Raw genomic sequence first — 16,940 nt, forward strand, 5'->3', positions numbered from 1 at the left:
GTCCATGACAGTATAATGCTGTACATAGGCATTGCTAGACCAAGAGTAAAATCTTCAGATGTAGTGCTCCTCAGTTGAACTTAAGCAGACTGCTCTTTCTTGTAAGCTCCATGTATATCCAAAGGCATAAATAACTGGAAGTAGAAGTTAAACAAAACAGAGTCCACTATACGGTACAGATATAACACCTTTTAATGGATAAAATAAATATAAATTGCACTTACAAATTGCAACTTGATCAGAGCTTGTATTCAGGTTATTTAACCTCCATTGAATGTCAGGTCACCACTAGTCGGGGCTATCAGGAGATGGCAGTGGTGGGAGATTGTGAACTTCTTCCCTGGTGCTGCTTTCATCTTCCAACAGTGTTTCCCGGTCCAGCTTCATTATTGCCCAGGCTTATTCTCAGCCAATTCCTCCCCGAGCTCCATTTTTGGTGGTCAGCTACAACCATATGTAGCAGTTATTCTCCTCTTTGATGAAGGGGTAGGGCTCCAAAACATGTGAGTGGGGATAATTCATTCCAGGCTGCAAACTCGGTATTCACCGTTCTGGAGGAGTTTCAGCAGTTTTACCCCCTGGTGTGCTCAGTGTTATTTGCTGCGATTCTCCATCTGCATTAGGGTTGCCATCTGTCCGGGATTCACCTGGACAGTCTGAGTTTTGAATCATGTGTCTGGGTTTCAGTACGCCTGAAACCCAGACACATTACTCAGACAGGAATGTGTCGCGGAACAGGGCCTGACAGGAGGGTGACAGGGCACCATGCGTTCTGCATTACTATTCTCTTTGGAGCACCCAAAAGTGTCCCGAGGTTCTTACAATCCTATAGTGTATACTAGAAAAAATGTTTAGTTTGAAGAAAAAGTGGCAATTGTTGCATCTACATGATGACCAGACATCCAATAGAGATTAAGGTAGAACTATTGGCAAAACTTTTTGTTTTTCATTTTAAATAGAGTAAGGGAGGGTCATAACCCCTGTCAGTTTATTTTGGGCCATCTGTGTCCCATTGGGGAGATTCGCCTTCACTTCCTGTCCCATAGCCAAACAGGTAGTGAGAGGAAATCCCTGCAAATTAGGGGAAAACCTTAGGGACCCCCAGGTCACCAGACCTAGTGTCCCCATTGGAAGATTTCCCCTCTATTATTTTTCTGGGGCAACCCAAAATTTGGGGTTTTCTTTACTTTTACTTTCAACGATAATGGTAAACAGAACAAATTGAGAGGGAGGATCTCCCTAACAGGGGCACAGACTGCAGTAAAGACCTAAAAGGCGTTCTAATTTATCTCCAATATGTCAAAAACTAAGAAAAAGTCTTGCCTTTACCTATAATTTAAGTTTCCTGGTTCATGCTCTGATCAGGTTGCACCAAGTGCAACTAATCGCTATTTTATCAATTAAAAGATGTCCTACCTGCTATAACCCGTATGCTCTGTTTTGTTCTATTGCTGGACTTAGACAGCTGAGGCCCATGAATTTTTCCTGGTGTCGCTCGTCTAGCAAGACCTTTAGCAGTGCATGCCATTAGGAATGTCAGTGAATGACATGCGCTGCACTTTACCACCATTGTTGGGTAGAACAATTTCAAGCCTGACGTTGCCTGCATAATTCCAGCCTGATGGCGCTCAGAAGTCCCCTGATCTTAGAGAAAGCATCATAGGACCTCTGAAGTTCTCTCTGGTAAGTAAACATGAAGCTCCCACTAACCACCAACACAAAGGGCACAGACTGCCAGCCACCAGTGCAAATGCCACACACCACCAACCACTAATGCAAGGGGTTCTGACCTGTAACAAAAGGGGCATAAACCACTGGTCACCAAAGAGAGGGGTAAAGACCACCAAGCACCAATGTAATAAGGGGCAAGAAATACTAAACAGCAGTGTAAGGGAGCACTTATTTCTCAGCATTGCATCCCATAGTCCTTACCCCTGCACTGTATATGATATGCTGGGTGTTAAATTGTCTGAGCCACAGCATTCTATACTCTATATTGTATGTTACGTAGCAGTGACCCATTAGGGCTGATTTACCAAAGGCAAAAAGACGGTTGACTTTGCAAAGGAAGTTGCACTTTGTAAGATAATCTTCTTTAGATCTTAGTGCATGTGGTGAAGTTTCACTTTTCAAAGAAATCCCAATCAAGTGCAAGGAGAATGAAAAAACAGCATTTCAGCTTGCATATGATTAGATGATGGAAGTCAACGGGGGGGCCCCAGATCCCACCCCCCCATGTGAATGAGTATTGGGTACATCATACACCTACCCATTCAATAAAAAAGTGTACAAAAAGTAATAAAAACAAGAGCCAAGTTTTTGACCAGTCCTTTATTAAAAACAAAATAGCGTCCTTCGATGTAAATCCATCGTCAATCACGCCGCCCCGGAAAAAAAATAAGCCTTTTTGGACGGCCTCCCACCGAATGCCTCCTCTGCACTTTGCCTGTTCTTATATAAGTAAGGGGCTGGGCCACCTCGCTACGTCACTTGGTGGCCCCACCCCTTGTGACATCACAGGCCCGGCAATCACCAGTTCATGATGTCAGAAGGGGCGGTGCCACCGGGTGACGTAACCAGATGGTCCCGACCCATACCTATATAAGAAATGTCAAAGGGCAGAGAAGGTAGTTGCTGGGAGGCCGACCCAGAAGGTGGAGCATTTTTAAAATTTTTTTTTTTTTCGGGGCGGCTTGATTGACACTGGTTTTACATCAAGAGATATATATATATATTTTTTAAATACAGGATTTGTCAAAAACTTGTCTCTTGTTTTTATTGCTTTTTGTACACTTTTTTTGGTGAGTGGGTAGGGGTACTCATTCACATAGAGGGGCTGGGATCTGGGGCCCCCCTTGTTAAAGGGGGCTTCCAGACTCCAATAAGCCCATGTCTGCAGACCTCCACAACCACTGGCCACGTTGTGGGGATGAGGCCCTTGTCCCCATCAACATGGGAACAAGGTGCTGTGGGGTGGAGGGGGCAGAGCCCCCCTCTGCCGCAAAGAAACCACCCCCCCATATTGAGGGCATGTGGCCTGGTATAGTTCAGGAGGTGGGGTGCTCACTTGTCCCCCGCTTTCCTGACCTGCCAGGCTGCATGTCCGTATAAGGGTCTGGTATGGATTTTAAGGGGGACCCCATGCTATTTTTTTACATTTTGGCGTGGGGTTTTGGGGTTTCCCTCCAAATCCATACCAGACCCGAAGGGCCTGCTATGGACTTGGCGGGGGGGGGGTCATGCCATTTTTTTCTTTATTTTTTCAAAAGCCGGTTGCCAGCAATTGTAACCATGAGTCATTTAAATGGGGTTTGACTCTATGTTCTAGAGTCAAATGCTGTTCTATGCAGCCGCTCTTCATACACTGGGTCGTACGTTAAATAGTTCTGACTTTTGCCCTGTAAATGCTATGGTGTATGTTACATAGTCCCGATCACTGCACTGGATATGCTATGTTGTACATCTCACAGACCTGACCACTACACTGCTTACACTCTTCTGTAGGTTACACAACTCAGACCACCGTACTGTATATGCTTTGTTGTTTTACTTGCTGCACTGTAAATGCTGTGCTATACATTACATACCCTTGACCCCTGTAGTCTATATGCTGTGTTTTACTTTACATATTCCTGACCCTTGCATTCTATACAAGTTTTATACATAATTCTGACTAATTCGGTTTCTAAGTAGTTACCAATTGTTCTAATGAAGTTCATCTTTAACTTTGGCTTAGCCAAAGTAAGAGGTCAGACTAATTGTCTTATTCATTTTTTAAATTCTCTCGAATATGTGAGTGACAAATTGTACTGTATGCAGAGAATCAAAGATTTCCCAATTTTATGACTAATTGGATATGTATATGGTGTAATTCTCTGAAGATAAGCCAGATCTACAGGCAAATATTAGGATCAATTCTGATTTCACCTTGGCTACAAGATAGTTGAGCAATAAACTCATCTAAGGAAGACTGTGGTTGGAGAATTCGAGAGGTATAAGAGCCTTCTCATTACAGGCATTGGCCTCCCCTAAGAGAACCTTCAGCAATAAATGGAAGGACTTTATTAATAATTTAACTTCCTAAAGGGAATCCTATGGAGGGTAAAGCTCTGTATTTACTTACCATTACTGACATCCAGTCTGACAGGGTCACTTATGCCAGTATTGGTGCCTTTACACTGGTATTTTCCACTGTTACCTGTATTTGCATCATGGATTGCAAAACTTTGTCCTGTGTGTATTTGGTTATAATCCTTGTACCAGGTGTAGGTTATATTTGCTGAAATAGGTGACCTCATATCACAAGTCATTGTCAGAGACTCAGTTGTGAAGATCTTGTCCCAGTTTGGGTTGAAGGTCACCACAGGTCTCACTGAAGAGCCTACAAGATAGCACATTATACATGACAATTATTAGTCAGAACTGGAAAATAGAATTATTTTTCAGCGGATAAACTTAAAGTGATTGTAAAGGATCGTTTTTTAATTTTTTTAAAATAACAAACATATCATACTTACCTCAACTGTGCAGCTCGTTTTGCAAAGAGAGGCCCCCGAACATCCTCTTCTGGGGACCCCCGGTGGCTCTTGCGGCTCCTCCCCGCATCAGATAACGCCCTAGGGGAGTCGATCTCCCGAGGGGGTTACCTTGCGGGTGCGCTCCCGAGTCCAGCATTTGCGTCCACAGACACGAATGCCAGACTTGGCCCAACCCCCCCGGCACCCATGTCATTGGATTTGATTGACAGCAGCGGGAGCCAATGGCTGCGCTGCTATCAATCTATCCAATCAAGAGCCGGGACCCTGTGGAGAGAGGGACAGCATGTCCCCCCCACAAAGAGATGAAGGGGCTCAGGTAAGTAAAATGAGGGGGCTGGGGGGGCAGTGACTGCCAGGTGTTTTTTCATCTTAATGCACAGGATGCATTAAGGTGAAAAAACACAAGGGTTTACAATCCCTTTAAGTCTATTTGCCTATGAATTGTTAAAATTTTCTGCATGAGTACCCCTTGCTTCTGTTTCCCCACATGCTACATAACTGCTTTAAAGAGGTTTGAATAGAGTGCACCTAGAGGTGCACATACCTGCAGTTCCCTCCTGTCAGCCGGTTCTGACTTGCAAAGCTCCCACACTTCTGAATAGTGCTTCAGCTTGTCACCAAGCCGTGCCCCCACACATTGCTATTGGCTCACCAATGTGAAAGGCAACCTCACCAGACACCAGCCAATAGGAATATGCTGAATTCAGGACAGAATGTATAAACTTCAGTAAAAAGATGAATCATTGCCTATCACAACGGCATGAGATTTGAGTGTGAAAAATAAAATGTGGCCACTTGTACACCTTTTTTCGTCATTTGTGTTTACCCCTCTCGTCTTTGTTAAAAAAAAAACCTCTCTGGGAGAGAGACTTTGACTGAGCTGAGGACCTGGAGTCTTGGTGTTCCAGACTTCAAATTCCCTACAAAGGCACCCTGAACATTTCTTTGATAGAAGCCAGTCTGAAGTACTGACCAGATGGTATTTAGTCCCTACACGCCTGGCCAAGATGAATGACACGGCCAGAATGTTTCTGGGGCTGTAATTTGCGAGGTTCCATGCTTCACATTTGATGGGAGTGTCCAAAAATCAGGACCTTCTGAAATAGGGTGTTTTCGATGCTCCGGAAAGTACCGGGGCTCTCTACTGAGCAACAACCTAACCTAGCTTTACTTAATGACTTATCTTTGGGTTGGCCACGTCCACTGAAATGCCAAATTTTCTTTATTGTGCTAGCAACTAAGATTGTTATAGCAGGAACATGGAAGACACCCTCAGTATCATTTAGACGATTGAATCATAAAATCTCTTGGATCATGGTACATGAAAAGATTGCAGGGATTGTTAACGATCGCAGTAAGCTGTTTGACTAGACCTAGGAGCCTTGGGCGACCTATATACATGTACCCTTGTCCATAAATCCAGGGGTGGTACAAATGCGGGACCCATCTCCTATTACACTGACCTCCTCTCCAACCTAGGTCTCTTTGTGTCTACCGGATTCTTATTTCTTCCAATTTTCATTTTCCATCCTTTTTCTTTCTCTTCTTTCTATGGACATCTTGTTGTCCCTTTCGATGCTCATTATACTGTCTTTGTTGCTGTGATATTAACCACTTGCTGACTGGCTCATGCCGATTTATGTCGGCAAAGTGGTTGGTTATCGCGAATTGACATATGGGTTCGTCAATAGCAGGTGCACACGCGCCGCCGGAGGGGCGCGCGCACACCCGCTGCACGGCGGGGTACTCGATGCACGTGGCTGGCAGGCGAGATCGCTTCCGGCCACCCGCAATCGTGTGTACGAGAACAGGAACAGGGATTTGCGTGTGTAAACACATAAATCCCTGTTCTGTCAGGGAAGAGGAGACATATCGTTTGTTCCTACTAAGTAGGAACAACGATATGTCTCCTCCCCCAGTCAGTCGTATACCCATACAGTTAGAAACACTAACTAGGGAACACATTTAACCCCTTGATCGCCCCCTAGTGTTAACCCCTTCCCTGCCAGTGACATTTACACAGTAATCAGTGCATTTTTATAGCACTGATTGCTGTATAAATGTCAGTGGTCCCAAAAATGTGTCAAAAGTGTCCGATCTGTCCGCTGCAATGTCTCAGTGCCACAAAAAATCGCAGATCACTGCCATTACTAGTAAAACAACAAAAAATAATAATAAAAATGCCATAAATATTTCCCATAGTTTTTAGACTCTATAACTTTTGCGCAAACCAATCAATATACGCTTATTGCGTTTTTTTTTTTTTTTACCAAAAATATGTAGAAGAATATATAATGGTCTAAACTGAGGAAGAATTTTGTTTTTTAATGCGCCCTGTGGATCCTCCCCCTCCTCCCCTTACACTCATTGTTTTCGGGAGGTTCGGGTGGATGTCCCTTTACGTATCGGCGCCACGGTCTCTACGTCATACGCAGGACGTCGGTTCTGACGTCACTGCGTCAACATTTGGAGCACAATCTGCATGACTCACCATTGGGAGGGGGTCTTTGGCGCCAATCACTGAGCGATCACCTAGCTCAGGTGCGGACGCCTTTCTCCCCCCCCGTAGGCTCACGCACGTGGCGTTGGCGGCGTACACTTATATGTCTCCCAGTTGCAGCGGACTGTCCAGATGGCCAGTCTCTCCTCCTGGGGTTCCTGCACACTAGCTGGTTTTCCCGCTGGTATTGCATGGTATGCAGCATTAGGTAAGATGTTCTGGGTTTAGGCTCACTCTGGTTGTCATGTTTTTGTTTTTCTTTCTATTGCACACCCTGGTCCTTTTTCATTAGCTTCACTCATTCTCTCACTCTCCATCAGTTTAATGCTTGCACATATTCAGGTTCACTGTCAGTTACTTTTTATTTAGATGAGTTCACTACACATCTCTCATTATAACATCTGTTACCATTTTACATGTGGATATTCCTGGGTACATTATCTGTATACTTTTTAAAAACTCACTCTATTTCAAACTACATACATATATATCCAATATTTGTTCCTAGATTCCCTTGTTTGACAAGCTATACACCATCATTGTTCCTATATGGAGACCACCCTACTACCACCTTTTCCATCACCCGATGCTGCCAGGACATATCATGCCGCCTCTGCTCCTGCGGTGGGGTTTACGCCTCTGGCCCACTCCGTGCCATCTACCACATGCCACACTCTATGCCAGGGTTGGTAAGTGTGTTCGGCCAACTATTTCAAGTATTTTTTTACTCTACTCCCCTCTATATAGAGTGTGGTTTACTATATGTGTATATTTCACAGGAATCTGTCGCATCTGCTCCTGATGAGTGGAGAAACATCCACGAAACGCGTTGAGCTACACTTGATGCTACAGCTACATCCATTACGCCCTGATGATGTCATCTTTATAATTTCTAGCATTATTATACCTATATACCATGCGATTATAGATACAGTCACCGGGCATGCCACTTTTGGCACTTGTAGGCCACATTGCTGTCTCGTATAACACTACTTTGATTATCATGTATTCATTATGATTATGTGGTCATTTGTATATATTTTTTTATCTATCATGCCCATACTCTGTGCCAATTATATGTGTATGTATATATATATATATATATATATATATATATATATATATATATATATATATATTTATATATATGAAATCTTTTTCTATTATACTTATTATGAACAATAAATATATATTTTTACTTCATCCTACACATTTCAACTGCTTCATTTAAAAGTCCCAAACTCCTTTTGCATATACCTGATCCCGGGATGGAGGCGCCTCACCGTGCCTCATTTAAAGTCCCCCCCCCCTTTTTACTATAGAGAAAATACTGTATTAATGTAATGTGGCCAATAACAACGTACAATACATAAACCATAGACTTCAGGTTCACATTACAATTTGTCTTTTAAAAGCTGATCTTCTTTCAGCTGTCAGTTTGTAAAAACTTTTGGTACAACCTACATATGTGTAATGTACAGTAGTGATGGTCATCTCCATCCAGTGTTTCACTATGCACACTACTTAGCTCAATGTTATCCCAATACAGCTTGCACACGAGAAACCTCCAGAAACCTGCGAGGGGGCTCCCAAGGTTTCAACGGCCTAGGGGCCTCCACGGAGTTTCATCCGGCACTGAACCCCACTATATGTTTGTTATGTGTTCCAATTTACACAGTGTGCATTTTTTAAATACAATTTAGCTTACCTATTAGATGTTTCTTAGGAGAAGGAGCCATAGCTGACTGCAAGCATTTCTCAACAAGCCCATTGTGATCTGCCCTAATAGAAAGCCCCAGGCCTCACCCACACTTGCGAATGGGCCCATGTGCGCTTTCATATGTGTACTCCAATGGTGGTTCCCATCAAAAGCAATGGGAGGCTGACCGCTCTCACAGCTAATTGCAGTCACTTCCATGTAATTGCTCATGGAGTGATTACCTTCAAGTGATTGGCCCTGGAAACAGTCTCTTTCAAAATCAAAGCAGCAATAGCCAATTTGTCTTTCATACTTGGTATGATAGCCAGGTGACTTGCATTTTTAGAAGGAGGCCATCAATAGATACCCACATATGCTTGTTTGGGTAAGTTTCCTTTCAGTAAATGAAATTCCTTAAAAAAAAACATTTTCTTTTATGTCTAGTGTAGCAGAATCTCTGACCTCTTCCAGTCTAATGGGAACCTTCAAGGCCAAAGATAGCTGACATCCTTCAATACGTGGTGGGTTGTGAGGCATAATGGGTGCAAAGGTGGTAAAAGTAATTGGGCCCCAGACACTTCTTGGATGCAAAAAAGGTTTTATTTCTTTGACAGTCCTTTTTATATTTTGCAAGGGAAAGAGGGTTAGGGCCAGGGCACCTTTATATAGTTGAAATTTCAAATGGCAGACTCTGAGACTTCAACAGGAGGACAGCCGTACAGAGAAAGGCCCCAGCAAGGTGCCACTTCTGCACGTGCAGGTTTGCTGTCTCCTATGGCAATAGCACTTAAATAGTTCCTAACTCAAAGTAACAGTTCTCTCAGCTGTACTACAACTTCTCATTTGCGTTCTTCAGCCCCTTGAGTTCCTGGTCTCTCACTGGACCCTCTGATTCACTGACCCTAAATCCCAGGAGCTTCTCAAGGCTTTTGCAGTGGTATCTCCCTCAAGCATCACCCAATCTTTCCTGCTGGGTCCCTAGCTTGGCAATTCGGATACCTTCAAGCTTCACCCCTGCTGACCGGCTCGGTCCCTAGCTTGGCACACAAGGCTGCTTTGCAAGTGTCACCTCCGCTGGTTGGAACCCTGACTTGATCCCTGCCTGAAGTTTCCTGATTCTCCACCGTGCCCGTTCCGTGAGAATACTGCTCCTGTACTTGCTTCAGTCAGTTACTCACTGTGATCCCTGGTAAAGGTGATTGGTCCCTTAGTGGCAACAGCTTTCCTTGTACCTCTGACCACGTCAGGTTCTCTGGCCGGCAGAACCGTCACTTTTGGTTGGACTGCAAGCCACAATCCCAACCCTGCGCTACCCTCTTACTTCCCTCACACAGCCTGGCAGCCTGATGCCCCCAGGATAGGCCCAATCTCCGGCCTAGCAGCCGGGGCAGATGACACACGTCCACCCAGATGGTGGTCTGGAGGGCACACAAGAGCCTGGATCACCTGACCTCATCAAATATATAGGCTCTCCCAGCAGGCCAAGGTATTCAACAAAATCCCTGCCCATTGGCTGAGATACCCCATATACCCATAACCTGACCTTGAGTTGTCCTTTTCAATCTAATATCTCCAAGTGCCCGGCCGCTTGGTGGTAGAAGAGGAAGGCACAACCAGGCCAAACTTAGGGAGAAGTCAATGGATCCCTAGTAATTAACTATAGTAGCTACTACTGGCAATTTGGTGAGGAGCTCCATAGGCGTGCGCAGCCTATTGCATTAGGGTGTGCACCGAAAAGCTCAAACAGACAAAAGTATTAGGACACCTGCCTTTACACACACATGACCTTTATTGACATCCCAGTCTTAGTCCGTAGGGTTCAATATTGAGTTGGTCCACCCTTTGCAGCTATAACAGCTTCAACTCTTCTGGGAAGGCTGTCCACAAGTTTTAGGAGAGTGTCTATGGGAATGTTTGACCATTCTTCCAGAAGCGCATTTGTGAGGTCAGGTACTGATGTTGGATGATAAGGTCTGGCTCACAGTCTCCGCTCTAATTCATCCCAAAGGTGTTCTATCGAGTTGAGGTCAGGACTCTGTGCAGGCCAGTCAAGTTCCTCCACCCCAAACTCGCTCATCCATGTCTTTATGGACCTTGCTCTGTGCACTGGTCCAAATCATCGGTGGAGGGGGGATTATGGTGTGGGGTTGTTTTTCAGGGATTGGGCTTGGCCCCTTAGTTCCAGTGAAGGGAACGCTTAAGGTATCAGCATAACAAGACAATTTGGACAATTTTATGCTCCCAACTTTGTGGGAACAGTTTGAGGATGGCCCCTTCCTGTTCCAACATGACTGCACACCAGAGCACAAAGCAAGGTCCATAAAGACATGGACTTAGCAAGGGTATTGGAAAATTACCTTCAAGTGCAAAAATTCACATTATAATAGTAACTAAAACATCTAAAATTAAGTGTAACAATCTAAAAAATAAAAATTCAAAAGTGCTATAATGGTGGGAACCTCCCAACTAAAAAGTTGTTTCACTTGAGATTAATCTGTATGGTAAATATCTATAGGAGGGGTTTCCACCATCCCTGCTAAGTTTATTTTTATACAGTATGTCTTATTTTCAGCTTGATGTGTATTATATGTGAAGTTGCATATCACAGAGACCGGTATTGTGATAATATTGAAGTTTATTGAGATTTCCATATATTAGAGGATTCCACCATTATTTTTAAGTTATTGATCAGTAAGTTAGCACTGCACTTTTTTTTTTTTTTGTGTGGTGTGGGAACACATAACAGTGCTTAGTGGCCGGCCTTTCAATTACACTTTTTTATTTTACCTCCAGTAGTTTATTGTAAATAGTAGTGTAGTGATTACCTATTATACTAAAATCAGCATGCGGCATTAATAAACATCAACAGATTTCAGTTGTGGCCCACCAGGCCGGCACACCCTTGGACAATGTGCCTGGCTGCTGAGTTCATCACCCCCATCCCTGCTGCACTCAGTGCACTGATGGGCACTGATTAACAGCACTGATAAGCGGCACTGATTGTCACTGACAGGTGACACTCATTTGCACTGGTGTGTAACTGACTGGCACTGACAGGTGGCACTGATTGGCACTGACAGGTGGCATTGGCACTGATTGGCACTGACAGGCAGCACTGGCACTGATTGGCACTGACAGGTAACACTGATTGGAAGTACTGATTGGCACTAACAGGTGGCACTGATTGGAAGCACTAATTAGCACTGACAGTCCGCACTGGCACTGATTGGCACTGCCAGGTGGCACTGATTGACACTGACAGGCAGCACTGATACTGATTGGCACCGACAGGTGGCACTGATTGGAAGCACTGATTGGCACTGACATTGATTGGCACTGACAGGTGGCACTGATTGGAAGCACTGATAGGTGGCATTCATTGACACTGACAGGTGGCACTGATTGGAAGCACTAATTGGCACTGGCAGGTGGCACTGGCTGGCACTGACAGGTGGCACTGATTGGAAGCACTGACTGGCACTCATTGGCACTGACAGGTGGCACTGATTGGAAGCACTAATTGGCACTGACAGGCGGTGCTGGCACTGTTTGGCACTGACAGGTGGCGCTGGCACTCATTGGCACTAACAGGTGGCACTGATTGGAAGCACTAATTGGCACTCACAAACTGACAGGCGGCACTGACTGGCATAGACAGGTGGCATTAGTCGGAAGCATTGACAGAGGAGAGGGGGGGTTTCCAGGGGCGTACCTAGAGCATTTGGCACCCGGGCAGATCATATATCTGGCACCCCCCACGTTAAAATGTAAAAACACCCCACTGTGCACCACTGGACCCCAATACATTATTCAGCCCCCCTCAGCACAGACCCCCCCTTCAGCACAGACGGACCTCCCCCTTCAGCATAGACCCCCCCCTTCAGCACAGACCCCCCTTAGCACAGACGGACCCCCCCTTCAGCACAGATGGACCCCCTTCAGCACAGACGGACCCCTCCCTTCAGCACAGATGGACCCCCATTAAGCACACCCCCCCTTCAGCACAGATGGAGCCCCCCATTCAGCATAAACCCCCCCCTTCAGCACAGACAGACCCCCCCTCCTCCCATCCCATTCAGTACCTCTGATCAGCGTGGCACAGGCACAGCAGGTCCCCTCCCCCTGTGTACACATAAACACTGGAGGGGGAGGCGGCTTCACTCTGCTCGCTGTGCCTGTGTGACATCCGAGCAGGACCGAGCAGCTTAAGAAAGGGGGCGGGGCTACATACACGTGGCAGCCCCGCCAGACTCATCCCATTGGCTGGTATTCGGTACCTGCTCGGTCCCGCCCACCCCGACATCATACATGAATTCTGACAGGTCCTCTCTCTCTCTGCATGCAGTTATTATACAGGAGGACAGTGTCACACTAAGCGGATCTTACGAGCCCCAATATCGGCAATGTTATACTGCCTCACAGGCGGTGCGGGGTACACATTGCACATCAGCCCAGGGAGATCTCAGGATACAGAGGGCATGGGACTAAACACTGCTCGGGGGATTAGGGTGTGCCCAGGCACACCCAGCACACCCCGTGGGCATGCCTATGAGGAGCTCCCTGACTAAACCTCAAGGCGCTACACTAGAATTTCTGTTCCTGCTCAGTGGTCGGTTTCCTACATATTAACCATATACTTCCATGTTGCTCTCAGAATGTATTTCTCTCTGGTCATCCTTACCAAATGTCTGATATTTCAGCATGTCTATCAATTCTTGACTTATACTTACCATGTATTTAGTTTCCAATCTTTTTTTTAATGTTTTGACAGGTTTAACAGAGAAAATATAAAATGTACACGCATCATTGATTCTACACACTCTAGTGACTAGCGAGTATGCCATAATAAGTGAAGTACAGAAACAGTAACAGTCCCTGAGTTCTGCTTTGAATTTCACAACAGAGAGTCATCAATGCATTGGTTGACCCATGCAGGAGGCCTGTTATTGCTGGGGTAACATTAACAAGTATCTAACAGCAGTCCCAGAAGGCCTCCAAACCTTGTATATAACCTAATATGGCTGTCAGTTTGCCATGGAAATATCTCAGGAACTCTATGAGTCAAGGCTAAGACAGGAAGGAGAGCAAGAAAGAAAGAAAGGAAGAAGGGTACCAGCAGCGAGAGCCTCCACTGGTCTAAACAAACTTCTGCACCAGGTTATCTAGTAGTGCCCATCAGGTATTTGATTAACGGGTCCCATGTTTTCAAATGAACATGTTGTTCAAATAAAGGCATCTTATCTTGTAATAAAGCAGAGAGGCGTTCATTGATCATGATCCAAGATATCTTAGCCTTTAATAGGTCAAATTGGATCATGAGGGACATCCACAATTTTGCGTTAGTGATTCTGGCACTTACCATGTATTTCAATGTTCAACTCTTTACTCCTCTTCCTAATCTTTCTGCCAGAAACTTCACAGGAATATTTCCCAGAATTATTTTGCTTAGCAGACTGGAATCCATATTGGTCAGAGGAACCAAAACTCTGAAGATGCTGACCATCTTGGTAGAACGCAAACTGCAGTTCTGCCTCTGGTCTGTATGGAGACAAATTTGTTTGACATGCCACAGTTACAGCATCTCCTTCCTTTACCGGGAATGGGGTCACTTTTATTTCTGGAATTGTGAAGAGTTCTGTAAAGTACAAATAACAAACAGTAAACTTCCATTATTTTACCAGCACATGAAGGAACCATTTGGTTTGGCAAGATATATTTGTGAATGAGACTACTATGCGTGTATGTACAGTACCTTGAAAAATTATTCACACCCCTTGAAATTTTCCACATTTTGTCATGTTACAACCAAAAACGTAAATGTATAAAATTGGGATTTTATGTGATAGACCAACACAAAGTGGCACATAATTGTGAGGTGGAAGGAAAATGATAAATGGTTTTCACAATTTTTACAAATACATATGTAAAAAATGTGGCGTGCATTTGTATTCAGCCCCCCTGAGTCAATGCTTTGTAGAACCACCTTTCGCTGCAATTACACCTGCAAGTATTTTTGGGGATGTCTCTACCAGCTTTGCACATCTAGAGAGTGACATTTTTGCCCATTCTTCTTTGCAAAATAGCTGAAGCTCTGTGCAATTGGATGGAGAGTGTCTGTGAACAGCAATTTTCAAGTCTTGCCACAGATTCTCAATTGGATTTAAGTCTGGACTTTGACTGGGCCACTCTTACACATGATAATGCTTTGATCTAAACCATTCCATTGTAGCTCTGGCTGTATGTTTAGGGTCGTTGTTCTGCTGGAAGGTGAACCTCCACCCCAGTCTCAAGTCTTTTGCAGACTCTAACAGGTTTTCTTCTAAGATTGCCCTGTATTTGGCTCCATTAATCTTCCCATCAATTCTGACCAGCTTCCCAGTCCCTGCTGAAGAAAAGCATCCCCACAACATGATGCTGTCACCACCATGTTTCATGGTGGGGATGGTGTGTTCAGAGTGACGTGCAGTGTTAGTTTTCTGGCCACACATAGCTTTTTGCTTTTAGGTCAAAAAGTAAAATTTTGGTCTCATCTGACCAGAGCATCTTCTTCCACGTGTTTGCTGTGTCCCCCACATGGCTTCTTGCAAAATGGAAACAGGACTTCTTGTGGCTTTCTTTCAACAATGGCTTTCTTCTTGCCACTCTTCCATAAAGGCCAGATTTGTGGAGTGCACAACTAATAGTTGTCCTGTGGACAGAGTCTCTCACCTGAGCTGTGGATCTCTACAGCTCCTCCAGAGTTACCATGAGCATCTTGGCTGCTTCTTTGATGAATACTCTCCTTGCCCGGCCTGTCAGTTTAGGTGGACGGACATGTTTTGGTAGATTTGCAGTTGTGCCATACTCTTCCTATTTTTGGATGATGGATTGAACAGTGCTCCGTAAGATGTTCAAAGCTTGGGATATTTTAATATAGCCTAACCCTGCTTTATACTTCTCCACAACTTTATCCCTGACCTGTTTGGTGTGTTCCTTGGGCTTCATGATGCTGTTTGTTCCCTAAGGTTCTCTAACAAACCTCTGAGGGCTTCACAGAACAACTGTATTTATACTGAGACTACATTACACACAGGTGGACTCTATTTATTAATTAGGTGACTTCTGAAGGCAATTGGTTCCACTAGATTTTAGTTAGGGGTATCAGAGTAAAGGGGGCTGAATACAAATGCGCACCACACTTTTCACATATTTATATGTAAAAAAAATTGAAAACCATTTATAATTTTCCTTTCACTTCACAATTATGTGGCACTTTGTGTTGGTCTGTCACATGAAATCCCAATAAAATATATTTAAGTTTTTGGTTGTAACATGACAAAATGTGGAAAGTTTCAAGGGGTATGGATACTTTTTCAAAGCACTGTAGGTATTTAATTTAACTTCCTCTACATTTTTAAAATTTGATGTTGCTTTGAAGGTGGTGAACACATTTTTGCCCATAGCCACCTTACCTATCAACCACATTATGCAGTTCCTTACAACAACAGGTCTGGAGTGCTAACATGTTCTTCATAAGAACAACCGTTATTTCCCCACAGTCTTCAGATTCATTATTTGCTGAGGGGAAGTAAAATTAGTTCTTAAGCCCCCCCAGTCCCTGCCCCCCATCCTGGATAACCTACCCTCCAACATTTTTTATATATACTTTTTCCAGGGGGTCATTACTCTAATTGCCTGTGGTCACGGTGTAAGGTTTACTAGTTTGCGTTTTGTTCTGTGAAAACAGTAAGAATTTAGAGCTGTCTAACCTACAGCAGCCACTTTCCTCTTAAGGCAAGTATATTGGTCCTTGGATACCCCTCATGATGCTTTATTAAGAGAACCAAGACACTCCTCAGCAGCTCTTGAAGGTAGGGAGAGTGGATGTCATGTGTCAGATGGCTTCAAGGGGTTGAGGTTCAAGGCTCAACAAATATGTCGCACTACACCCAAAACAATTGGTTGGACTTACCTTTCATAAGTATAGATGTTCCTCCACTGTGCTCTTGATACTGGACTTGTTTTGCACATTTATATCCACTGGCTTCGCTCATATTTATGTTATTAATATGTAAATTAGGATCAGATCCCCAATCTCTTATGACAGCGTTGTCCTTGTAAAATATAGTCTGTCTTCCGTCATATCCAGGATAATGGTGACATCTCAGAGTCACATTGTCACCTTCGTAAACATTGAGAGGAGCCTGCAGGATCACCCAGTCTT

At 44.3% G+C, this 16,940-nt stretch overlaps 1 protein-coding gene across 1 annotated transcript in view; it reads right to left on the minus strand.

The window, feature by feature from the left end:
• LOC141116637 (Fc receptor-like protein 3) overlaps positions 1-16,695 on the minus strand; it is a 30,141-nt gene extending 13,446 nt beyond the window's left edge. The window contains exons 1-3 of the mRNA XM_073609029.1: positions 16,689-16,695; positions 14,097-14,372; positions 4,124-4,381 (exon numbers count right to left, since the gene is read on the minus strand). Of these exons, the coding sequence (XP_073465130.1) occupies positions 4,124-4,381; positions 14,097-14,372; positions 16,689-16,695 (541 nt within the window). The remainder of the gene's footprint in view (positions 1-4,123; positions 4,382-14,096; positions 14,373-16,688) is intronic.
• Positions 16,696-16,940: the final 245 nt, after the last annotated feature.

Source organism: Aquarana catesbeiana, linkage group LG13 (genome assembly GCF_042186555.1).
Source record: "Aquarana catesbeiana isolate 2022-GZ linkage group LG13, ASM4218655v1, whole genome shotgun sequence".
Taxonomy (NCBI): domain Eukaryota; kingdom Metazoa; phylum Chordata; class Amphibia; order Anura; family Ranidae; genus Aquarana; species Aquarana catesbeiana.